The sequence below is a fragment of the Musca autumnalis genome, unplaced genomic scaffold, assembly GCF_047663935.1.
Source record: "Musca autumnalis isolate F117 unplaced genomic scaffold, ASM4766393v1 scaffold_1, whole genome shotgun sequence".
In the NCBI taxonomy this organism is placed as follows: domain Eukaryota; kingdom Metazoa; phylum Arthropoda; class Insecta; order Diptera; family Muscidae; genus Musca; species Musca autumnalis.
In genome coordinates, this window is record NW_027411644.1 from 306,866,454 (window position 1) to 306,893,261 (window position 26,808).

The window sequence follows — 26,808 nt, forward strand, 5'->3', positions numbered from 1 at the left end:
ACTAAATGGGGTGGTACCGCTATATGGGAGCTATAGGAAAAAATGTACTCCATATTGGTTTTGGTTTGTCTCCAGATCAGAAAACAAGAAATCAAATTGATCATGTTGTGATAGATGGAAGACATTCATCGAGCGTGTTGGATGTACGAACTTTCCGAGGCGGAAACATTGGTTCGGAACAGTACCTTGTTGCAGCAAAAGTACGCACCCGCTTAAACGTAGCAAACAAAGTACGAACAGACACAACACGAAAGTTAGACATCGGTAAGCAGCAATCACAATAGATAGCCACAGCATATTCCACTCAACTAGCCCAATTGCTTAATCAAAGCACTCCTCATCCCGATAACATATCAGCGCAATGGCAAAGCATTGCCCACTCCATGCAAACAGCCGCAAAATCCATACTTGGATACCAGGGACCTCCACCAAGGAATCCATGGTATGATCAGGAGAGTCGTGCTGCCACCGTAAAAAAATGCCGCATATAGGGCTACTTTACAATCCGTAGCAACGCGTAGCGCACGAGAGATACAGGGAGAAAAGGAGAGAGGAGAAACGTCGTTTCCATAGGAAAAAGAGAGAGATGGAAAAGCGGGAGTGTGAGCCAGAATGAAGTCCGAAAATTCTATCAAAGAGTCAAGCATCAAACTGATGGCTTTGGTACAGGCACATCCTCCTGTACAGACCAGCAAGGTAATTTGGTAAGTGATACAGATAGTATACTCAGGATATGGAAAGAACATTTTTCAAAACTATTGGTATCCAATAGCAGCGAAGACGACGAAGATATCACACTCCCAATCCCAGAAGATGGTATTGAATGTATACCGCCCAGCCAAGATGAGGTAAAGACAGCATTAAATCGGCTGAAGAATAATAAGGCAGCAGGGGCTGTTCAAAACCGGAGGCGGCACGCTGATAAGGTGTATTCATCACCTAGTTAGCACAATCTGGCAGGAAGAACGAGTACCCGACGATTGGAACCTGAGTATCCTGTGCCCTGTCCACAAGAAGGGAGATCAGACTGTATGCTCTAACTATAGGGGCAAAAGTCTGCTCCCTATTGCCTACAAGATCGTGTCAGGGACATTGTGCGAACGACTAAAGCCTATGGTCAACGAGATAATTGGACCATACCAATGCGGCTTTAGACCTGGCAAGTCCACCATTGACCAGATATTTACCCTGCGGCAAATCCTGGAGAAGACCCAAGAGATGCAAATCGACACCTACCACCTTTTTGTCGATTCGACAGCCCGCTGCGTTCAAAGGTATTCCAATCCATGTCTGAATTTGATATCCCCGCAAAGCTCATCCGGCTTTGTAAAATGACTTTAACTGACACGAGGTCCTCAGTTAAAATAGGAAAGAACCTCTCCGAAGAGTTTGGTACCAAAAGAGGTTTCAAACAAGGAGACAGCCTATCGTGTGATCTCTTCAACATCCTGCTGGAAAAGGTTATACGAGAGGCAAACGTCAAAAGAAGTGGCACAATATACACCAATAGTCACATGTTATACCCCGTTTATATATAACCGGATTTAACAAACCGACTGGGTTTTAAATGTCAATTCCATTGCTTATATTTCAAACAAATCCTCATAAAGAAGGTTAACCCTGCAAAAAGCTCTAATATAAACAGCATATTACTTGCTTATGCTGATGATATAGACATCATGGGCCGATCTAGGGATAGGTAAGTCGACTTTCGGTTAATCGATTAATCGACTTTTTGCAGTCAAAAATCTAAAAATCGTAGTCGACTTTTGTTTGGAGGAAAAATCGCATGATCGATTATCTTGTGATCGATTTTCGAGTTTGCCCATAGATTGTTGACTTGGCGGTTTTACACTTTTGGCGGTTTTACAGTTTCAAAAGAAAACTCGAAAATCGACGAATAATCGATTATAATCGATTTTCTACGGTTATGACAAAGTCGAAAGTCGAGTTTTAAGACAACTGAAATAATCGCAAGACCGAAAATCGCATTTTTAGTTTTAGACCATAATGTCGAAAAATCGATTATTGCTTTCCATTACCTATCCCTAGGCCGATCAGTAAAAGAAGTAACTGATACCTTTATGAAGGTCGAAGGAGAATCTGCTAAAGTGGGTCTGGCGGTAAACGGTGAGAAGACCAAGTAGATGGTGTCGACGCGCAATGCGTCCATTGAGCTCGGACCAACTGTGGAAGTTGGTTCCTATAATATCGAGGTAGTAAAATACTTCGTCTACCTCGGCACCTCCGTAAACACAACAAACGACATCAGTTGTGAAATAAAAAGAAGAATTGTATTGTCCAACAGATGCTACTTTGGTTTAAGTAACCAGTTTAAAAACAAAGCCACATCTCGTCAAACAAAAATAACGCTCAGCAAAACACTGATACTACCCGCGCAAGTAGACATGGCAGTGCTTGGTGTGTTTGAGAGAAAAATTCTTCGAAAGATCTACGGACCAATCTGCGTTGACGGTGAATATCGACGTCGCATGCGTGGTTCAGCTGTATCTGCTATACGACATCAATATTGATAAACGTATCGAGATGCAGCGATTGCGTTGGCTAGGCCATATAATAAGAATGAGCGATGATGAACCCGCTAAAAAGGCGTATAAATACGGACCACTTGGCGGTGCACGCAGAATTGGCAGGCCAAGTAATAGATGGCGCAAACAAGTGGATGATGAGATGAAAAGGAGCGGTATTCCAGAGTGCGAAGCAAGAAATTGAGAGAATTAGAGATCTTTTCTTAGTTCGGTCTATGGAACAAATGTTCTGTAATGGGCCAGCTAAGTAAGTAAGATTTGAACTAAACGGACCAAAGCAAATTAAATAAAACACTGTAAAAATAAGAATTTTCTTGCAAAGGTGCGATATGTTAATGGCTAACAGACATGGCACAATCATACAGGTGCCCAAATCAGTCCAGTTAACGGTACCAAGAGCTGTCAAACATGATTTAATTGTTTAAAATAATATATCTAACGGTCTGTTCCAGAACTGCAAGAATCTACTAATTTTTACTATTTTTCCGGATAACATAAAGGAAAAAATGTTATCGTAGTAAAAACTAGTAGTTTCTTGCAGGTTCTGGAAGAGAGCATTAATTTAATAATTTAAATGAATTTGTTGAATTCTACGTTTTGTTACACTATGCAACACTGAAAATGCAAACAACTTCTAGTATTAATTTTTTGAAAGTACATATTTAGACTACAAAAACCCTAGTTGGGTTTTGTCCTGTCAGATCCAGTTCGAATTTTATGGCCTCATCTAAAACGGGCTAAATCTACACTTTTTTGCATTTATCAGGCCTTTATCCCAGAAACGAATAGGAATTTGGCCTTGCTGTCTTTAGCAATATTATAGCCATAAACTAGTAGAACTTATCTTTTGTAGAAACCACATAAGAAAAACTCCATCTAGGGCATCAAAATCTATAAAATATAGAAAATTTTACATAATTGCTGAAATTCTGGTCAGTATCGGCTAAACTATTGGGAGTTGAACCAAGTAACCTTTTGCAAAAATCTTCCAAATAAAGTTCTCAACAATTCTTTAGAACATTCTGAAACTCTAAACTGCTTACTTCATGTTGTTTCAGCGGTATTTTGCATCATATCTTTTACAACACGTATTTCAAACACAGTTCACACCAACAGTTTATTCTCGCATTTCGGATTTCACTACATTATTGACATTTTTATTAAATCGTCGTTGAGAAATGTACTGAAAACAACGGGACAGAGGCATTTTACAACAATGACATGTTCTGAAGAGTTGTGTATTACATTCCAGGGAATATTTTTGCAAAAGAAAATATTCAGAAAAAATTAACGGTTTTGGAGATACGGTGCGAAATGTATAAAAATTGTGGTATTTTTGCATATATTTTGAAATTTGAGGCAATAAATGTGGTTTTTCGAGTTCGTTATTTCTCCAAATATTGTTTTCTTGTCCTTATCTACAAATTTGCTTCAGAGGTCAGAAGAAGATTCGCATTGGTTTCAGAGATATAGGCCCGAATTTCTTTAAAAACTCAATATTTAACCATGTTTAGATGGGGCCATAAAATCCGAGATGGTCTGACACAACAAAACCCAACTAGGGTTTCTTGGCGTTTGGGTCTGTACTTTCAAAAAATCTTCAGTTCGAATTGTTTGCACAAGATCACCTTAAAAATGTTGCACAGTGTTATTTAATTGTGCAAAAAATATTGTAGGATTCGCTTTATTTTGCAAAATATTTTTGTTTTTTTTTTTTTTTGATATTTCTAACTAGTCAAAATGCCTTGCTATAAAATAGCCACCTATTTCGAGGGATATGCCCTTATAAAAATAATGGGTCAGTAAGATGTTTGTAATTAGTATTTTTGCTGCAATGAATCAGGATTAGGTCTGTCTGGTTACTTTCCCAGCAAGAACTTTCTCAGAGAGTAAGGAGTTTTTATTCTCTTTTACAAGGAAATTGTAAAACGTAAACAGACACCTTCCCAGCAAAAACCAGCAAGCAATCAGCTGACTTAACAATACAGAAAATGACCCAAAAATGGATTTTTCCACTTTGCAACTTTGTTCTCCGAAAAACCAATACAATTATGATTGCTATTTCCACAATAAAATTTTTTTTTAATTTTCACAAACATAAATCACCGAATAATTAAGAACAGCTGATTGATTGTTTTCAGGAAGAAGAAGAGTTACAAGTGCTTCCTAGAAGTAATTTGGCCAGCAAGAATTTGCTGTCAACAGACAGACTTAATGACTGCTGAATAAAAACGATAACATCTTTTTGGGGGTACTTCATATCGTTCAGAGTGTGGAGGAGATTCAAAGTTCAAAAAATACACGCATACTCATTAATTAAATGTATTTTGATAATTTCAAAACCAAGCGTACTTAATTATACGAAATCGAGTTTCTTATGCCTAACTGGCTTTGTATCTGTCGGTAGAAAATTTCCCAATCCTCAAAAAAATAAATAAAACTGGTTCAGTACAATGACTTTCTTTTCTGTTTTGGGGGTTTTTCTTCTTCTTCGTCGTCTTCTGTGATCTCAAATTGGTGAATCATCTATCTGTGGTGGTATAAGAATCGCAATCTAGGCTGTCAAAGAAAAGCCACAAACCACTTAACTATGGAATTTCATATTTCCCATGAAATGGAAAACCTTCCAAGAAGGTTGTACTCAATAACACATGATGCTGGTTGGTAGGCTACCACCACCCAATGACGTTGTTGTCGATCATTTTGTATTTGCAAAAACAATTTAGGTAAGCTTCAACGCAACTGCGGTTAAGGTAATTTTACCCGTTAAAAATATTATGGCAATAAATTTTAATATGGTTGAACGTTTTTTTTTTTTGTTTTTTTGGAACGCAATCCCCAAGTGTTTGCGTTTTGTGAGGTGTTACAGATAAAAATTAATGTTACTATAAGAAATAAACAGACGTTTAAGTCAAAAAGCTTTGTAGCTATGTATATTTTGTTTTTGTTTTTTTGTTCTTACCTGGGAATGCAGTTTCCAATCTTTATAGGCCTTTACAAAGTAATCCATGATGATGATGATTAAGATGAGCTGCCTGTGTGCGTGTGATAATAATGTTGCTGTTTATGATGCCTTTTGTTGTTGTTGCTGTGCTTGCTTTTGCAAAATCAAGAAGAGCCAGTGTCCCTTGTGCTCATATGTATATTGCAAGCTTAACACAAACCACCAATAGTTAGGGTAGGGTAAGTTTATTTTTAGCACGTCACAATGGCGTTTGTTGTTGATTATTGTTATTGTGTGTCTTCCACTTACTGGCTGGCTGTCTGCTTTTTTTTTTTGCTTTGGAGCGAAGTGTGCCTGTCTCCAAATATGAGGTTGTTGCTTTTCTTCTGTTGTTTCTGTAGTATGTGACTTATGGACTTGGCAACAAACTTTACTTGTTTTGTGTACACTCTTTGCCACTCACTTTGTTGTTCTTGTTCTTCTTTTAGTACAGATCTATTTGGCCTTTGCAAAGTTTTAACTTGTGAATGTTATTGGGCTTGGACTTGTTGTTACGTGCTTGCTTGCCTTTTTTATTTTATTCTACCAAAGGTCTTTGTCTTCTTAAGCTGACTTAAGTGGAGAAAAAAGAATGGCTTGCAAAATGATAAAAAAGACAAATGGCTTCTTCTTCTTCGTTGGTTGCAAATGCAATGCAGAGTTTATGTTGTGCAATGGACTTAGTGAGAGTGTTTTAGTATTGGGGCTACTCTCCTTGTTAATCTCTTTGTTTGTCAATTAACATTCAGTAGTGTTGGGGGGGCCAAAAATATCTTTTGACATATGGTATGCAGACAGGTCTTTACTCCTTTTTATTGTTGTTGTAGTTCTTGCATGAAATCCCTTTTATTTCTTGTATACACTTATAATTGTAGTACAGTTGTTGTTGATTACTATTATTATTGTGTCGTTGTTATTGGCTTTTGCCTGCTATTCTTGTTTCTGTGCAAAATTCATTGCATGCCAATAAAACAATGTGAATGTTTATATGGTTCTTGTTGTTGTTGCTGTATCAGTGCTTTAGTTTTTTTGTTGTTATGAAAAAAATTCAAATAAACGTTGAAACGTGATGTTTATATGTTGGATTTTTTTTCTTATTTGAAATATGCAAACAATCCACCAGAAATGTCAATTTGTACACGTATTATCAAATTGGACGATTAAATGCTGATATTTTCGATTTCCATAAAAACGGCGGCGGCTGGACTGTTACTTTTTTGTTATTTGCTACTAATACTAGATATGGCATTCAAATATCGTTGTTTGTTGTTCTTGTTGTTATTTTTGCAAATTTTGTTTTATACACTTGTTAATAAATTTCTTTCAAATTCCATAGGCTTCTATTTACAATCACTTTGTTGGAGGTATTTTCTTCATTTCTTTAATCAAAAATAAGGCACTAATTTGATTTTTTTTCTTTTTTCTCAATGGAAGACGTTTTTAATTTTCTTTTTTTGCTGTTTCGTACGACCACAACGAATGTTTTGTTCCAAATTTAACCGTTCTATATTTGGGGCTCCTTTAACCGTTTAAAACCGTTAACAATTCCACCAAAAAATATCTGTTGTAAAACATTCGATTTAAGCGCGCGCACAGCTTTGAAAACTTCTTCGTTCACCATTCGCTTTTGGCTAGCGACTACTTCTGACTGCTTGACTGTTATGTGGGGTAACTAACTTTAACACCAACCATCATCAGAGCAAGCCCCAGTCAGTCAACGACAACAACACCAATACCTCAACAGCAACAAAAAGCAGCCACTCAGTCAGCCCCAACCAGCCAGCCAGCAATCTAGTCAGCTGTTTGTTGTTGTTATAGACTGTGTTTCATGTGTATGGCTGGTTTTGGCAGCTTGATTTCTGTTGTTTTGTTTTTCCTCATCTCCTCCCCATCCCCTTCTACTCTTTACAAAACAAATAATAAAACTTCATTATTATCATTTTGCTGCTGGTATTTCTTCTTATTCACATTTTATCAACAAAGAGTTCTGTGTATTTATTATTTTCTCTGGAAACGGAGAGAGTGAAAGAAGATAAGTGAAATTGAGAGTGAGTGATAGAACTAAAAACAATGAGAATAACTAGCATTAGTATTTGGCGAGAGCTATTTTAACATAATTGATATTTTTAACAAAGAAATTAATAATACACTGCAAATAAAGTAAAGTGAAAATAATACACAAGTACAACTTATAGTTGGAACCATGGCGAATTTAACACGGTGATACAAAAGGCGAAATCAGACCGTAGATTTCAACATTTGTTGCGCGAAATATCCACAAAAGTTAGAAGAAAACGGTAAAATAGACTTCGCGAAGCTTACATAAAGATGTTATACACAGATATTTATTATGGAAGCGAAATATTTGTTATTTATCTTTAATTAAAATTTTGTTTCGACAGCAAATGAAGACATCAGATGTTATTATTATATCACATTCGTTCTTGCACCATGGTTGGAACCTAATTTCTCAAAGAGGTGAGCTTGAGATGCACAACAACAATATCACAAGACAACAGTATCAACAAGAAAATACAAAAGATAGTTCCTAGAAGATCTAGCAAAAACAGCCAATGAAGCAGCTAGTCAGAATAAGATGAGAAAGCTACACCGGACAATCGATAGTCTGAAAAATCGAAGGTCTACTCGGAGCCACGCAGTAAAATATCTTAATGGTAGACTACTAAAACAAATACAAAGATGGAGAGATCATTTCGAAGAAATTAGTAACGTCAGAAACGCCAATGAAAATAACTAAACGCCAATGGAAAATACGTTCAATATACCGTATAACCCTCCCGGCTTGAACGAGATATAAGAGGCAATAGAACAACAAAACAGTAAGCAACAGATACTTCGACCTCACATCATATCAGCCAGGAATGAGGAAAGACTGCCTCCAACATGGAAAAAAACATCGTTTAAATAGTTACCCAAAAGTGGCGACTGGAAAGATTGTAACAACTGGAAACACCATATGCAAGATACAAGCAGCCATAATACAATACAAAGAATTCAAAGGCAAGTGGAAAACATACTGAGAGATGAGCAAGCTGGCTTCAGATCAAATAGAAGCTGTGTGGACCATGGCAATACCCTACGCGTCATAATGAACAATCTATAGAATTGTGCAATCCCCTGTATCTACTGTTAATCGATTTCAAGAAAGCCTTCGACACCATCAGCCGACCTGCCATATGGGAAGCATTGAACAAAAAGGAGGTACCACAGAAAATATTCGCAATAAAAAGATCCATGTATGAGGGTGCACAACTGTCAGTTCTTCACAACGGGAACATAAACCAACTGTGTTTAAACTACACAAATGCGGAAGTAAAGCAAGGATGCCTTCTGTTACACCCTGCTGGCCACAATTGTGAAATGGGTGAAATACTGTGTGAAGTCTGATATTAGAGAAGAGGCATAACATTGAGTCTCTCGCGACAACTCGAAGACTGTATTCTCTCTCACAAGATATCCAACATCCCTGCAAGCAAAAACTTTCACGGAAGTGACTTAGGCGTGTCGCCCAGGGCGATGAAAACAGTCGCGGCGATAGTCGCAGAAGTCACCCTGAAGTGACCGTTGTGAAGAAATGAACCACGCCGGCGTGTCGTCTTGGAAGTCACTCCAGCGACACTTCTAGAAGATCATTTCCGCGATAGTTCTAGAAATTAAAAAAATATTTTATTTTCTATTTATTTTAATTTAATTTTTTTTATTTTTATTTATTTTTTTATTTTTCTTCTCTTTTAGAGAAATTATTATTTGCAATTTCCGCCTACATTAACTTTGTCATTTTATAAATGTGATGTTTTGTTGCCTGACTTGGGAAGCGAACCCGGACAGAATCATCAGATAGAAAATGTTCTATATTTGTTCAAATGTGTTGAATCATTAAATAAATGTAAACAATCGCCTTGGAAGTCACTCAGAAGTCACTCCGAAGTGTCGGCATACGCGATAAAACGTAATCACAATAAGGCTATAGAACTTGTTTGTGTAATTCACCAATGATCTTCCTTGGCGTGTCTCCGGAGTGACCTCATAGGTGAGGGAGTGCGAAACTCACTTCCAATTGCTGGCAGGGATGCAGTCAAAATTAGAGACACAATGTTGGACTTAACATTAACTTCAAGAACGCCAAGGACATGAGAATTTACAACACCAGAGTGTAGATTCTTGTTCTATGAACATTTGAAATGCAAAATATTTTCTTTATAATATCTTTCGTTTGACATTTATTTCCTTTTATACCCTCAGCATTTATGCTAACGAGGCAATTTGGAGTCGATTTAGCAATGTCCGTCTGTCTGTCTGGCTGGAGCGCACGATAACTCTCGAACGGATTAACCGATTTGGTCCAAAATTTGGCTTCCGTAAATTTTTGTACAAACTTAGTTTAAGTTCGAAGATGGGTCATATCGGTCCACTCCCTCGGATACCTACCCCACAAAAGTCCAAAAATGTTCTGAAAATTGTGCGCACGATAATTCTTCAAAGGAGAAGCCGATTTGGTCCATACTTTGCACATCGAGAAATTCTACCAGACATTATCGGTTCAGTCCTTCGCGTACCTCCCACACAAAATTTCGGATAAGTTCAGTTTAAGACCTCCTCTCGAATCGCTTTGATTTTTGTTGCAGCAACTTGTATTCGTTGCCCTCATTACGACGGTACAAGTTTTTTCAGGGGCAAGTCCATACTTCCAGAGAAAATAGCCTGAAAGATGCAAAAAGCCCCCATGACACCATGTGAGGTGGTTGGAGCGCAAGAAAACTCTCGAACGGATCTGCCGATTTGGTCCAAAATTTGGCCTTCGTAATATGTAGTCCAAACATAGTTTAGATTTGAAGATAAGCCATATCGGTCCACTCCTTCAGGTACCTCCCCACAAAAGTTCAAAAATGTTCGGAAAAATTGTGCGCACGATAACTCTTGAAGGGATTGACCGATGTAATCCATACTTTGCACATCCTAATGTATCTATCAGATATAGATCAGGTTCGAATATGGACTATATTTGTCTCCTTTTTCTGGTACCTCTCACACAAAATTTCGGATAAGTTCACTTTAAGACTTGCTCTCGAATCAATTTGATTTCTGTTGAAACGATTTGCATTCGCTACCTCCATTACGTCGCTAAAATTTTTTTCAGGGCAAGTCCATATTTCTTGGGAAAACAACCCGAAAGGTGTAAAAAACCCATATGTCACCATATGTGGCGATCGGAGAGCACAATAACTCTCGAACTGTTCAACCGATTTGGTCCAACATTTGGTCTTCGTCATATTTTATCCAAAGTTAGTTGCATGGGGCAATACCGGTCTTTAACTTCCGGTACTTCTCCCCAATATTTTAAAATGCTAGGACGATGGGGTAACCAATTTGGTCCAAACTTTGGATCTCCTAATATTTTGTCAACATTTAGTTTAACTTCTAAAATTTCCCATATCGGTCCTCCCTAAGGGCACATCATTTAATTCCTAATCCACATTTTTGTCGGCAAGTTCAAATGTCCAAAAAGGGTCACAAAATTCTGAAGAGACCTTAAATACATTCGATCTGTCCGTAGGTGAAAGTATCACTTCACATTGGCTGAGGGTATATATCTGTCGGCAAAGCCGACTGACACTTTTTTACTTGTTTGAAACCGAAATGGCTGCCCGGGTTCTTTTGGTCAATGCCGAGAGGGAGGAGAACACAGGACCAACATGTATGTGTTCGGTTTGTCATATCCGTATCCACCACACTCAGGGTTCGGTGAAATGCAATAGATGTCCGGAGTGGGTACATCTAGGGGTTGCTCTGGACTCGACAATGTGAGTGACTACGATAAGGATATGTTGATGCATGGTGCGTGAACACAGTCTCTAGTGAGTCGTCATCTGAGTACGAGACTCGGCCGCAGTCCCCTCAGCTGCAGCACTTAAAACCGTCCGTTACTGTCCCAATCCCTAAAAATGCTTCAATTTAATTGCAATGGACTCCGAAGTAAATTGAGGAAATAGTGAACTTCATGATCGCAGCGGTAAGGGAAACCAAGCTCAACAAATGCAGCTTAAATCGTTGTAATGGTTACACCGTATTGAGGAAGGATATCCCTAGAAGTAGATGTGGGGAACCGAGTTTCCTTTTGCATCCGTTTATTGAATAACTATCTCTCGTGAGCCTGCCTCTAATGACCCGAACAATGAACGTATGAGAATGTCCCTACCAGACTTAGCGGAGAGTCCCACAGTTCGCCAGACATAACCATTGTCTCACCTGGTCTGACATATGATGTCAAGTGGCAATCCATCGTTTGTCTTACTAGGCGTTTACACAAGACAGACTGTTTGCAAATACAACTCTGATTTACTACACATACATTCATTTGTCGGTTGTCTCCCAGCTGTCCATCATTTTTTCACAGACAGTTGGGTTAACAAATTTTTGAAATTTTTTGTAAAAATAAGTGAGATAATAATTTAAATGTGTTGAAAACAAAAGAACATGAACTAAAACAAAATATGTGAACGGAAAACGAAAAGAAATCGACGATTTTCATACATAATTTTACAACTGTTTTTGCAGTTGTCTGGACGCTTACGTCACACAAGCAAGTTTTGGGTTTTTGACAATCAATACATTTACTAAACTGTCCTGTCATGTGTAAACGCAGGGTTAGGTCAGACCATCTGAATATAATTGTCTCCATCAGCAAACAGTCCTACTTCATCGCCTCTGGCCTAGTTTCATAGAGTTCACTTATCACCACTTAAGGAAATAGGCAACTCTTCTGATGATCGGGAAATAGAAATAACGTTACGGGACATCAGTAATACTGCTGCCGCTCGCTATATACCTATATATATCATACTACAAACGTACCCGAAGGTACAAGAGAGACTTCTCTTATAGCAATAAGTGAACCCCGAATCGTATTAGTTAAATGATTTGGTATCTACTTGTTATAACAGAGCTCGAATGACGTATCTCAAGACACCATTTGTAAAGAAGTTTTGCGGGCTGAAATAATCAGAAAACGACTCCAACATTACGCTGAGGGGTATTTTTGTCACCGTTAATTGAATATCTGAAGGGTGACTATATTTCCGATGCGATGGTACTTGCCAATAAACGTCATGTCAATCCCAGGTGAAATGGTGAAGAGAAGAGTATTACGCCGCATTAAATCCCCTCCTGCAGAGAGTGAACGACCACAATTTTCAAATGGATGATATTTGTAAATGACGCTAAATCATCTAAAGCGTGGATGAACTCTCCATGGTAATTCTAAAACAGGTAAATGAGCCAGGAGTTAATATCACCAAAATAGCTAGCCAACTACATCATTCCCGAAGTCTGGAGTGTCGGCAGGTAGTATCCCACCGAAGTTCACAATCTGTCGGTAGACACCTAAATCGTGTCGAAGTCTAAAAAACCGTCCAGTTACTGAAGTCAGACAAGAATGTAAGCAAAGGTGAATCGTACAGATCGATTTCGTTTTTATTGCCCGTATCAAAGACTCTTGAGCCTTTACTTCTTCCCAATAGCAGAAGTAGCAATCCAGTTGCAGATCAACCACACATAGCTGATCATAGCAATCCAGTTGCCGATCATCTCCACACTTTTTAGTCGAGGACTCAACCAGAGCTCAATCAGAAGCCGTGCGATAGGACAGTGTTGGTTGCCCCGAGTTATCAAAAAGGTACATAAACTCCCCGGTCATGTTTGAAAGTTGAATAATCATTGATATGTGTGGACACTAGTCGTACATGGAATTCAGGGTCATATCATTAACATTAACCTCTAACACTTCTGTATACCACTCCCTCCAGACGACATTGAAATCGTATTAGGATCATTATACCAGCTTGACCTTTAATGGCTAAACTCTTATTTATTCCATCTTAACACCTTTTTCCGTGCGAGGAACATGCAAACATCCGCCTCTAAGTATACACCCTCTCTGTTCACCTGGTTGATGTTAAATAAATTTTGGCCACTAAGTACCCCAAGGTTCTAGGGGTAACAATCGACAGCAAGTTAACGTTGTCCACGCATGTCAGAGATATCTGCGACAAGCTGAGATGTAGGATCATGGTCAAGTCCCTAGCCAGCAACACTTGGGTGCAGATAGAGAAAGATTGTTGACCACATATAACGCTATAATTCGGTCTGTGGTACGCTATTCGGCGTCAGATTGGTCTGTGAATATAAGTGTAACGTAATGGTATAAAATTCAAACCTTTAAGAACGTCATTCAGATAAATACAACAGGGTGCCTCCTCATGTCATCAGTAAATCATTTGCATGAGGAGATGACGATGTTCACGTGGTGCGCACTATCTGGAAAAAGCTAAGATGTATGAGCCAGGTCCCCAAGCCACCACTTCTGGTGCAAAAAGGCCGGTCTGTGGTAAGCAATGTGGCACCAGTTTAGTCCGCGAACATAAAAACAACGCGATGGGGTAATATTCTCTGAGAACTGTATCAGAGTGCCTCTTCCTGTAATGTATTACTTGCTCAGGTGTTTCTGTGAAGGTCATTCTACTAACCATTCAGGTTTGTTAGAAGTGATCATAATTATCTAGAGAAAGAGATCCAACGATACAAAAGAGAAACCTTAGCTCATAAACAATTATCGTGTGAATGCGGACCTCTTAGTACACATCGCCATGCACCATGCGGTACAGACCCGCACGACACCCTGCATTTTTGCAACTGCACTGCCAAACCTACTACTACATGGTTACAACCCACTGAAATAGTCTAGAGTCAGAGATAGAGCCAGATTAAGCAGGAAAACGAACATACAAACATAGTATATGCTGTTACAACAACAAGGATACAACATCACTCCTTCGATGCCTCCCACACAAAATTTTAATTCGTTCGCAAAAGTGCAGTTTATGGATCGATTTACGAAAGTACAATTTTTTTTGAAGGTGAGCCCATACTACCTAAGTTAATGACTCAAAAGCTTAAAACAAATCAATACGAACTAAAAAGACTGATGTGAACGCTGTCTTACGAATCGAGTACCCGATTTGGCCAAAACTAAAATTGCTTCCTGACATATAAAATGGCTGGTTGGCACGAGATCTATCGAAAGAAGTGACAGGCATTAGTTGAACCTTAATACATCGCAATATTTCGCTTAGGTGCTGTTTGCGGGGTGGTGCGGGGTACACACCGACAGTCAACGTACTTTTAGGTCAACATTCTGTCAATTATAAGCATTTGACATATAAACAAGTAAAAAAGTATCAGTCGGCTTTGCCGACAGAGATATACCCTCAGCCTGTGTATATTGAAACAATTTTTTCCCAAAAATATGTATGTATTTTGGGGGTTTAAAAATTTTGGGCGTTTGAACCGACAAAAATGTTGTAGTACATATTTGAACCTGATTTATATCTGGTAGATATATTAGGATGTGTAAAGTATAGACCAATTCGGCCACTCCCTTCAAGAGCTACCGTACGAACAATTTTCCGAACATTTTTGAACTTTTTTGGGGGAGGTACCTGAAGGAGTGGACCGATATGGCTTATCTTCAAACTTAAACTATCGGCAGATCCGTTCGAGAGCTATCTTGCGCTCCAACCACCTCACACGGTGTCATAGGGTTTTTTTGCAACTTTCATGCTTTTTTCTCAGGAAGTATGGACTTGCGCCTGATGAAACTTGTACCGTCGTATGGAGGGCAGTGAATACAAGTTGATAAAACAAAAATCAAAGCGATTCGAGAGATGGCCCTAAACTGAACTTTTCCGAAGTTTTGTGTGGGAGGTACCCGAAGGAGTGGACCGATTGCGAACTTAAACTAAGTTTGGGTAAAATATTAGTAAAGCCAAATTTTCGAGAGTTATCGTGCGCTCCAGCCAGACAGACAGACAGACGGACGGACATTGCTCAATCGACCCCAAATTGTCTGAAACACATTTCGTCCAAACATACTTGGGGTCTAAAACCATTATTTCGATGAGGCACATTTTGCCCGTATGAAAGAGTATATACCCTCGTTAGCATAAATGCTGAGGGTATAAAAATGATCTTTGCCTAAAAAAGGCAAAATTTTCAAATAAATAAAATCAACTGAGCCAGGCTGGGGTTTGAACCCAGGGGCTTAATTATGTGATTCGATATCGAGTTGTTTCGAACCGAGTACTCAAAGTTGGGATGACAACATTTGTAATTGAGTAAAATTATCGAGTTATTGAGCATAAATTTGCGAGAAATTACTCGTAGCTAAATTGCCTATCGTAAACTAACAAAAAGAAATTCTCTCTCATTTATTTTGAGAGAGAACTATTAAGGTAGATGTATTAGTAATCTGTTACAACAAGGTCAAAAAGGTTTTGTAAACATAGATAATTTTCTTATTTTCTTAGCACTACTTCATTTCGAAATTATTATTCAATGTATTGTTCAACAAATTCCACAAATATTTACATTTTTTTTATTCAAAATTTTGGTTTTTATTTTTTGTTTTAAAATAAACACATTTTTTGGCGTCTACCTTCATAATATTCCCTGAAGATTGCTTGATCGATTACCGGTTACTATCGAAAAAATCGATAACATTGCTTGAACGTTTTCGATCGAGTCTTTTTATCGTGTAGAAAACTTATTCACGAGCAAATTCTCGATCGAATCGAATGTCGTAATAAGGCCCCAGGTCCTTGAAAAACACAAGGAAAAAAGTATTGTCACGGCGTGTTAGTGTTCAGAGCCAAACTCATAACTTTCAAAGCCTACGCTAAGCGTTTGTCATGAAAGCCATACAATGACTGAAAAAAAAACATTCAGAACTGTAAACAAGTAAGAAAAGCGTTAAGTTCGGTCGGACCGAACTTTTTATACCCTCCACCACAAATGTCACCCATTTCGGTGATTTAATGTGGCCACAACCTTCAAAATACCGAAATTCGGAAGGTACCGTTCTATGGGGGCTATATGATGGCGTGGACCTATACCTACAAATTTCTGGGGGAAAGTTTTATACGCCTAAAGAAGACTAAATACCAAATTTCAGCCATATCGGTGTGATAATGAGGCTAAAACGTTCAAAATATCGAAAATCGGGAGATATTGTATTGTGGGGGCTATATCAACACGTGGACCTATATAAACATTTTATGGTAGAAATGTTTCTTAGCCTCTGGAAACACAAAATACAAAGTTACAACCGATTCTTTGGTCAAATGGGTCTAATACATTCAAAATATATTAAAATAACGCGTACTTTATATTGGGCCTTATATGGGGGCTATACGAAAACGTGGACCTATATAACCCAACTTTGGTAGGAATATTTTTGGCCTCTGGAGACACAAAGTACCAAATTACAAACAATTCGGTGGTAAAATGGGCCAAATATCTTAAAAATTCCTTAAAACGACGACGCGTCACGCGTCATTTTGTATGGTGGCTATACGAAAGCGTAGACCTACATAGCCCGCTTTCAATACCAAAAGTCCTACGTAAATCTATATATATAAAAATGGTGTAAAAAATGTATAGTAATTCATAAAATGAGAACGGCTAGGCCGATTTCTGTAAAATTTTTTGTCAGTTATTCGTATTTTCGAGGAAAAGGTCTTTACGGAAGAAAATTTTGGAAAATCTCTCTGGAAAAGTCGGAAAATGGGAAAAATCGAAAATTGAGTTTTTGTATGAAATTTTATTCCTTAATAGCGAGACGAAGTTCGCCGGGTCCGCTAGTATAACATATTTTCCCAAAATTTCATCAACCTACGTCAATCCGTTCGGACGCTAGAGTGATTTCCACAGACGGACGGACATGGCTATATCGATGTAGAATTGCACGCTGATCGAGAATATATATACTTTGTGGGGTCTACAATGATTATTTCGGGTAGTTACAAACGTAGTGACAAACTTAATATACCCCCATCCTATGGTGGAGGGTATAAAAACGAACTGCATTTGAAAGAGTAAAAGTCCACATCCGATATGTCTGAGGAGCCTTCTTTACCAAAGGCGAAACATGTCGTGTCACATAGTGGTGAGTGCACGCCGACTCATATAGGCTCAATTATGCGGGACCTACTTTTTATCGCCGAGTTCGAACGGCGTGTCTTACGTCACCACTTTGTACAAAAGTTTTTCATGGCTGAAATACTCAGGAAATGTATGCCTCCATTACGCTAAGGGGATTTTGCGAAGGCCGAAAATGTTGATGTTCTGGCCAGGGATTGAACCGCAGACCTTCTGAGGGCAAGATGGATGTGCTTATCACTGTTCCACGGTGTTTTGAATTTGTTATAACCGGTTGTGCTCGCGGTCGCCATTACGGCGCTATCTTTCCATAAGTTTTCCCAAGGCCTACAGAAGGTCGGTTATTCATAGTTCTGTTAACAACTTTTGACAACAAACATAATAGATTTTACATTATTGTGATTTAAGTTTCTGTGTATTTTAAATCACAATAATGTTTTTGACAGCAAACATAACAATCAGCTGGGCTTATTGTCCAACTGTATAAACTGTGAGTTTTCCATTTAACATAGTGTCATGATATGAATTCTCTAAAATTTATAACAATAAATGTATTAATTTTGTTCAGTGTATTTGCTAGTTTAGTTTATTTTCCTTATTAGTGCATATCGATTGTATTAATTCTCTGGTTGGGGTGAACAGTCTCTTTCTCTCTTGGCATTATTATCTTTCATATTAAAATGGGACATTCTCTCACTCTTCACACTCTTTCCCGATTTTTTTCTTTGATCAAAAATTGTAAATTTTTGGCAACTACATTTATAAAATAATAACAATATTTATACAGAAAAATAGAGAGAGTATGGATGCATGGTTGAGTATGGAGAAATTTTAACGACGATGAGTAATTGATTGATAACGGCGGCTGCTACCTATTGTTATGGTTTTTACACCATAAAAGTAAACATGGACAAAGAAGTAGAGCAGCTAAAGTTAATATTTCTGGAAAAGAAAGGGAAAAAGACACACACTCTTACATCTATACAATTTCCTGAGAATGCTACCCGTTCTAATGACATACGAGAGATGTACAAATGAAATAAAGTACCATAAACATCAATAAATGAAAACATTGACATTTACTGCATGTCAAATGCACATCAAAGAGAACTACCTACCATGGGGCAACTATTATACGGTTAAGGTGAGATGTACTTTTGTAAATATGCGTGTACATAATAGTGTGTACGTGTTTTTATTTGTGATTTATATTAAAAACTCTTAGTAGGTTTGTTTTGCTAATATATTAAACTTAGTGTTGATATCAACAACAAAATAAACAAATTGTCACTAAGTGCTAATGATAAAAGTCTACAGAGCTGGCTAGAGTCATGACGATGTTGGAAAAGAGTGGAATAAAAGGAAATCGTTTTACAGCTGGCGGGCAGGCAGGCAAAACAATATCAGATAATGAAATGACTCAAATGAATACCAACTTAGTGAAAGCCTACACTTGCAATCAAATGTTTAGCTGGTCTCGACTCCAGTGACAATTAAACATTTGTTTGTTTACAATTGAAGTATGTAACAGTAAATTACCTTAACAGATGTAACGAAAATGTAAATATATGTAAATGCAAACTTACTTCATGCTGGTTTGTAAGCACGCGTCATATACAAGCGTCATGATAGTCACGTTAAATTAGTTGGAAATAATGAAAAACAAAAAGAACAAAACACCTGTTTTCCCCATTCATGCAAAACAATTTGAAGAAGAATTGCGACTTTAAACTTTGTTACCCTAGGTAGGTAAGTATTTTAAATATGTCCCAATTTACATTGGGCGAGTTTACTTGCGGCAATTGTCATTTTGTAGGAGAGAGAGGTGAGGCATATGGTAACCCTTTGCCTCTCAGCACCCTCTCTCACCTACAAACTGACAATTGCCGCAAATAAACTCGCCCAATGTAAATTGGGACTTTTTTATTCAAATATGTGGTGATAAATTATTTCATTTGTTGTAGTTTCTGTGGAAAACCAGGGGAAACTTGGATTAGACGGATATCCAACACATGTCTGAAAATAATACAATTTTTATAGCGTGCGTATGAAAAATATACAAAATAGCAAAACGTATCGCTCATACGCCGCATAGTTAAATGTTAAGTTTTAATGGATCTGCATCACCTACTCTGTAAGCATAGACAAATTATCGTATAGACAAAGAAATATCGTATAGACGAAGAAAACTCAAAATTGTTCGAAGGCGATTTTGGGGGAAAATGGAAAGAAGGGGTGGCGTTTTTTTATTTGGGATGAAGACTTCTATTTTGTTTTTCAAAATAGTCAGGCTTAATTCCATAGTTGTTCTTTTAATATTTTATTAAAACAACTATAATTTATTAGTAAGAAAATTGGCAATGTTTACCAAGGGGTAAGGCAGGGAAGACTATAGTTTCAGATCTTGTCACAGATCTTCATCAGTTCCCTTGTTTCTTGTTTTTCAACAAGAAAAAATTTAAAGATTTTCTTCTATATATCTATCTGAGGATGTAGATTTCGTCAAAAACTAACTCCATAAAGTTTTTATTAGAACAAAATATTTATAAAATCGTGTTTATTGGCATTTTTAATTGGTGAGAGCATTTCTTTGTCTATACGATAATTTGTCTATGCTGTAAGGTGCGCTTGGGTGACGTAGGGGATGGAAGATACCAAAGAACGGTCCTGACCGGCTTTAACATGGCAAAGCCCAGGATTTATGTTGGTCCCTCTTTCATCCCAAGTGGACACTGACCTCCCCGTGGTGTCACCTTTAACACGCGTTAAAGAGAAAAAAACAGCCTACTATGAAAAACCGAAAGAAAAGAAAAACAAATCCCTCTAAAGTTAACGAACCCCGCAAACGTTTTAAGGACCATGATCTGCGAATCTGCTCCTGGAATGTTCGTACTCTTTATAGAGAAGGTGCAGTTTACGCATTGGCAGATGTACTTGAAAAGTACAAAGCCGACATTACTGACATACAGGAAATACGATGGAACGGGAAAGGCGTCACAACAACACCTAAAGGTGACGCACTGTATTATAGCTGCCATGATACAAAGCATGAGTTTGGTTGCGGATTTGTTGTTTGGTCGGAGGTTAAAATATCTGAACTCCAGCCTCACCCCAGTGAATGAAAGACTCGCTCCAATTCGATTAAAGGCAAAATTCTTCAACATCAACTTTATATGCGCTCATGCTGCCACTGAAGACAAGGACGAACAGACCAAAGATATATTTTACGAGCGCTTAGAAGAAACTTATGGCCGTTGCCCTGCCCATGACATTAAAATTATACTGAGCGATTTTAATGCCCAAATTGGAAAGGAGAATACCTTTGGCCCAACAGTCGGGAAATTCAGTCTCCACAGTGAAACATCTGACAATGGTATGAGATGGCTGATAGACTTTGCAGCTGCAAGAAACATGGTAGTTAGCAGTACCAGAGTTAAGCATCTCGATATTCATAAGGGCACCTGGCTGACTCCAGATCAAAGAACGATTAATCAAAGTGATCATGTTGTGATAGATGGAAGACATTCATCGCGCGTGTTGGATGTACGATCGTTCCGAGGAGCCAACATAGACACGGATTACTACCTAGTTGCAGCAAAGGTACGCACCCGGTTCAACGTAGCGAATAAAGTGCGAACAGGCACAACACGAAAGTTAGACATCGGTAATCTGCAATCACAAAAGACAGCCGCAGCATATTCCACTCAACTGGCCCAATTGCTTAATCAAAGCACTTCTCATCCCGATAACACATCAGCGCAAAGGCAAACTATTGCCCACTCCATGCAAATAGCCGCAAAATCCATACTTGGATACCAGAGACCTCCACCAAGGAATCCATGGTATGAGGAGTGCCGTGCTGCTACCGAAGAGATAAATGCGGCATATAGTGCTACTCTACAATCAGTAGCAACGCGTAGCGCACGAGAGAGGTATCGGGGAGAAAAGGAGAGTGGAGAAACGTCTTTTTTGCAGGAAAAAGAGAGTAATGGAAAGACGGGAGTGTGAAAAAATCGAGATGTATAGGAGCCAGAATGAAGTCCGAAAGTTCTACCAAAGAGTGAAACATCAAACTGATGGCTTTGGTACAGGCATATCTTCCTGTAGAGACCAGCAAGGTAATTTGGTAACGATACAGATAGTGTGCTCAGGATATGGAAAGAACATTTCTCCAAACTGTTGGTATCCGATAGTAGCAAAGACGGCGAAGGTACCACAGATTCAATCCCAGAAGATGGTATTGAATGTATACCACCCATCCAAGATGAGGTAAAGACAGCAATAAGTCGGCTGAAGAATAATAAGGCAGCAGGAGCCGATGGCTTACCAGCCGAGCTGTTCAATACAGGTGGCGACACACTGATAAGGTGTATTCATCAGCTAGTTAGCAACATCTGGCAGAAAGAACGAGTACCCGACGATTGGAACCTGAGCATCCTGTGCCCTATCCACAAGAAAGGAGATAAGACTGTATGCTCTAATATAGGGACATAAGTCTTCTCCCTATTCGCTACAAGATAGTGTCAGGGAAAATATGCGAACGATTAAAGCCTATGGTCGATGAAATAATTGGGACATACCAATGCGGCTTTAGAGCTGACCAGATATTTACCCTGCGGCAAATCGTGGAGAAGACCCAAGAAATCCAGATCGACACCTACCACCTTTTTGTTGATTACAAAGCAGCCTTCGACAGCCCCCTACGTTCAAAGGTATTCCAAGCCATGTCTGAATTTGACATTAACTGATTCTCGGTCGTCAGTTAAAATAGGAAATAACCTCTCCGAAGAGTTTGGTACCAAAAGAGGTTTCAGACAAGGTGATGGCCTCTCGTGTGATATTTGCAACATTCTGCTTGAAAAGGTTATACGAGATGCGAAGGTGAAAATAAGTGGCACAATCTACACCAATAGCCACATGTTACTTGCTTATGCTGATGACATAGACATCATGGGACGATCAGTAAAAGAAGTAACCAATACCTTTATGAAGGTCGAATGAGAATCTGCTAAAGTGGGTCTGGCGGTAAACGGCGAGAAGACAAAGTTAATGGTGTCGTCGCGCAATGCATCCATAGTGATCGGGCCAACTGTTGACGTTGGTTCCTATAATTTTGAGGTAGTAAGGGACTTCGTCTACCTCGACACTGCCATAAACACAACAAACAACATCAGTTGTGAGATAAGAAGAATTGTATTGGCCAACAGATGCTACTATGGGTTAAGTAAGCAATTTAAAAACAAAGTCACATCTCGTCAAACAAAAATAACACTATACAAAACGCTGATACTACCCGTGCTAATGTATGGCTCCGAAGCATAGGAACTTGCGCAAGCAGATAAGGCAGTGCTTGGTGTGTTTGAGAGGAAATTTCTTCGAAAGATCTACGGGCCGATTTGCGTTGACGGTGAATATCGACGTCGTATGAACCACGAGCTATATCAGCTATACAAAGACACGAATATAGTTAAACATATCGAGATGCAACGATTGCTTTGGCTAGGGCATATCATAAGAATAAGCGATGATGATCCCGCTAAAAAGGCGAATGAATACATGCCACATGGCGCTTCGATGGAGCACACAAGGGGATGAATAAATGAAAAGGCGCGGTATTCCAGAAAGCGAAGCGAAAAACAGAGAGATCTTTTCTTAGTTCGGTCTATGGAACAAATGTTCTGTAATGGGCCACCTAAGTAAGTGAGTAAGAATCTATTCCTGGTCCATACAGGAGCTCTTCCGCCGACGATACAGCTTGTAAAATGGAAATTTGGTGTTGCCTTCGCAACATTCTTCCTTCACGAGTGCATTCGGCCGCACGTCTCTTTGCCAGTGCAATTCGTGCTTGGTCGATTTCCTTAGCATATTCGTGTGCGTTTTGTCCACAGCTCACTCCGATCGAGCTGAAATAAAATAACAATGATTTTGTACCTTCGTTAAAAATACCAATCGCAATGTAAGCGGCTAAATTTACAACGAGTGCTCCACTTGAAAGGGTTTTGGGACAAATTTTCAAAATAAGTTGATTGAATCTTTCGTTGCTATCTTGATTGAAGCCGCCGACGCATCTTTCGAGTAAAGATTCTATACTTAGATCGTTGTATATAGGTCTCATAGCATCCAAAACATTTGATGGCAGTGGTCTGAATCGTGCATGAAAGCCTCTTTTCTTGCCCGACCCCGTTGATATGAACACCACGAGTCTTCACCGGTTGGACATCTCTCGTGATGTGGATTTGTATCGCTTGAACTGTAACGATCAACGGTTGCCCATATTGCTTCATGTATATCGTGAATTGAATTCGAATGGCGTCGAATTGCAAGTCCATAGTAGACTGTGAGCTTGTCAATCAATTTTCCTGTCAACATTCCTTTGCCTCCAAGCTTTTTGTTACTTTTTACTAAACTTCGAAGGCGGAACCCCATACGCTTTTGGACGTGTCCGATACATTCCTTCTTTATGACATCTACCTCGATATTTATGTACCTCCTCCGCAACACTTTTGAACGTTAGTCCTAATCCACATTTTTGTCGGCAAGCTCAAATGTCCAAAAACGGCCACAAAATTCTGAAAAGACCCTTAATACATTCGATTTGTCAGTAGATGAAAGTTTAAGTTTACATAGACTAAGGGTATATCTCTGTTCGCAAATCCGACTGATACTTTTTTACTTTTTTCATAGTGTCGGTGGAAAGCCAGAGGGAAGTTGGATTAGGTAGATATCCCTAATATAATTTTCTATGTTCCAGCTCTCCTATTCTATATCCGTTATAGGGTGCGTATGAAAAATAAGCAAAATAGCAAAACTTATCGCTCATACGCCACATAGTAAAATGCAAAATTTTTTGAGTTGGGCAATCTCGTTCAACTGAAATATCCGGATCACTATCTCGTTCAATGGACACCGGTAATTTCTTTGAAAAAACTGCGTATACTTCATTTCACACGTTGTTTTTATGATGTTACTCATTCGTCTTTGAACGAGTGTGTGGGCATTAATGTGAAAGTTGTGAATGAATTTTTTTTCAAATTGTGCGGATCAACCGATTTGGTCCAAAGATGATCCATATTGGACTATTCCGCGCACAAAAATTTTAGATTTTTTTGCTAAAATGTTGCATACTTTGGCCCATACATTGCCCTTCGTAATATTTGTAATTAACATAGAACATGTTAAAATATGGTTCATTCTTCCCACAAAAATTTTAATTTCTTTTCGAAAAAGAGCAGTTTTGAAATTGTTTGCTGGTTAACTAACTAAAGCTACAAATTGTTCCTAAAGTGTAGTTCAAAAGCTGAGCGAGGATGATTTGGAAAATTTTACCGACTGTAGTCCTTCTGATCCTGTTTACAACGATATAACTTGCTTACAGTCATAATGACCCGAAAGCTCTAAAAAGTCTACGGTGACCGGAGTTCCCAGGGGAATGTGAAATTCGGTCAAGAAGTATAAGTTCCGTGAAAAATCATTCACGGAACTTAGACTTCTTCACCGAATTTCACGTACTACAGGTTTCACACACATGACTATCCAACATTTAAAACTTGGCCAGAGAGTAGTCTACTACGGGCGACAAAAGCCAAATGGGTCCGTACGATTTACCTTTGATGAAAACCTTCCTTGCAACCTTTTCCCGATGTAGTTTACAGATTGATAACCTTGGTAATATAATCAACTTCCTGCTCATGCAGTATTGGACGATTTAACGTTCCTAATGGCATTTGCATCATTATCCATTGAAAATTGTAGTGGTTCCTTCCTCCTCGGTAGGAAGAGATCTAATGCGACGTAGTACCCTTCTCTTATTCCTGTTACTCCCGGAGTCCTCTACAAATTGCGGAATAAAGTAACTTGCCCACCTTTTCGGATCAGTCAGCGCAACGACCCCAAACCAGGTTGCAGCTGACGAAACTTGTCAGACCAGGTGACGGGATGCTTATGTCTAGCAGAATGTAGCACCTAATGCCAATCCTGGTAGGGTCGTTGTCATTAACAGTTCAAAACATAAAGCGATCAAGCTGGTCAGCCAGCGTTATAACCCTCTGATCATTACCTGTGACCTATAATGTGCAAAAGCTGGCAGTTACGACCTTTCTAAAGTGGGCTAATGTGAGGCTTATTATCAGAAGCACATATATTTATCGGCGGAATGTACATATATGTTAAGCAGGTAATACTCGGTACTTCCACACCTGACTGCTACATTATAGCGAGATGGGTATGGTATATATATATATATATATATATATATATATATATATATATATATATATATATGGTGTATCTTTTTATATGGTGTTTAGTGCTGTTTTGGTACTATGAATTTTCCGAAATCCATGATGCTTATGTTGGTCAATTGACTAATTCTTCTCATCATCGGGAGTACTGCCTTTAGGATCTTCGCTACTGCCGGACAGGAGGCAAATCGGCCTGTACAATTTGGCTCTGCTGACATCCATGCCTGGATTCAGTAGCGGGATCACCCTCGCAACTTTCCGGGCATCTGGTACAATATGTCAAATACTCAAGTTCGGTTTTATCCTCCAGTTCGTTAAGCAACCTTCTGGGAATCGCCTCTTCTGGGAAATTTGGTCTGATTTCATGTATACGACCAGCTAGTATTTAACGAGTCTACAGTAGTCATGATGTTCATTCAGTTACCCGAGAATCCGAGGGAATGGGCAGCTCTCTGAAGCGGTGATAGTTAAATTATCTGAATTCTTGCCAATCAGCTTTTCCATGGTTCCAGGTTATTAAGTCGTGTGTTAACGGAAACGATTATCGGAAGATGGTCTGAGCCAAGGGAAACAACGAGTTGCCAGGACACGACATTTATCAGACCACGTGCCACAATGGTGATGTCTGGCGAACTGTGGCAATCTCCTCTTATCCTCCTTGGAGCGTCTTCATTCACCGTGCAAGATGTGGAGCTACCAATTTGCTTGTTTGCTAGCTTTGTACCCCTCTGGTCATTGCCTAGAAAGGAATGCCAATGCTCATGATGAGCATTGAATTACCCCAACACCTGACGGTTATTACCCTCCAAAAGCGAACTAATAATATCAGGCATATAACGCAGGACATAACCATTCATTGGTGGTATATGCACTTTAAGCTACTCTACCTCAGCAATCCCACACTTTACCGCCACCCCGCTACCATTCCCTAGTGACCCATACACTAGAATCAAGCTCAAGCGAGATAGGTTTGTACCGGCCAGAGCAGCATTGGAAGTGCACCCATTCCTTACATCCATTACAT

The 26,808-nt window shown here is 38.9% G+C and overlaps 1 protein-coding gene and 1 pseudogene across 1 annotated transcript in view; both read right to left on the reverse strand.

The window, feature by feature from the left end:
* The window catches only part of red (LysM peptidoglycan-binding domain-containing protein red), a 42,909-nt gene extending 35,557 nt beyond the window's left edge, over positions 1 to 7,352 (reverse strand). The window contains exon 1 of the mRNA XM_073962098.1: positions 5,512 to 7,352. Coding sequence (XP_073818199.1) covers positions 5,512 to 5,559 — 48 coding nt within the window. The 5' untranslated portion in view covers positions 5,560 to 7,352. The remainder of the gene's footprint in view (positions 1 to 5,511) is intronic.
* Positions 7,353 to 23,236: 15,884 nt separating this feature from the next.
* On the reverse strand, positions 23,237 to 23,913 carry LOC141392609 (uncharacterized; annotated as a pseudogene).
* Positions 23,914 to 26,808: the final 2,895 nt, after the last annotated feature.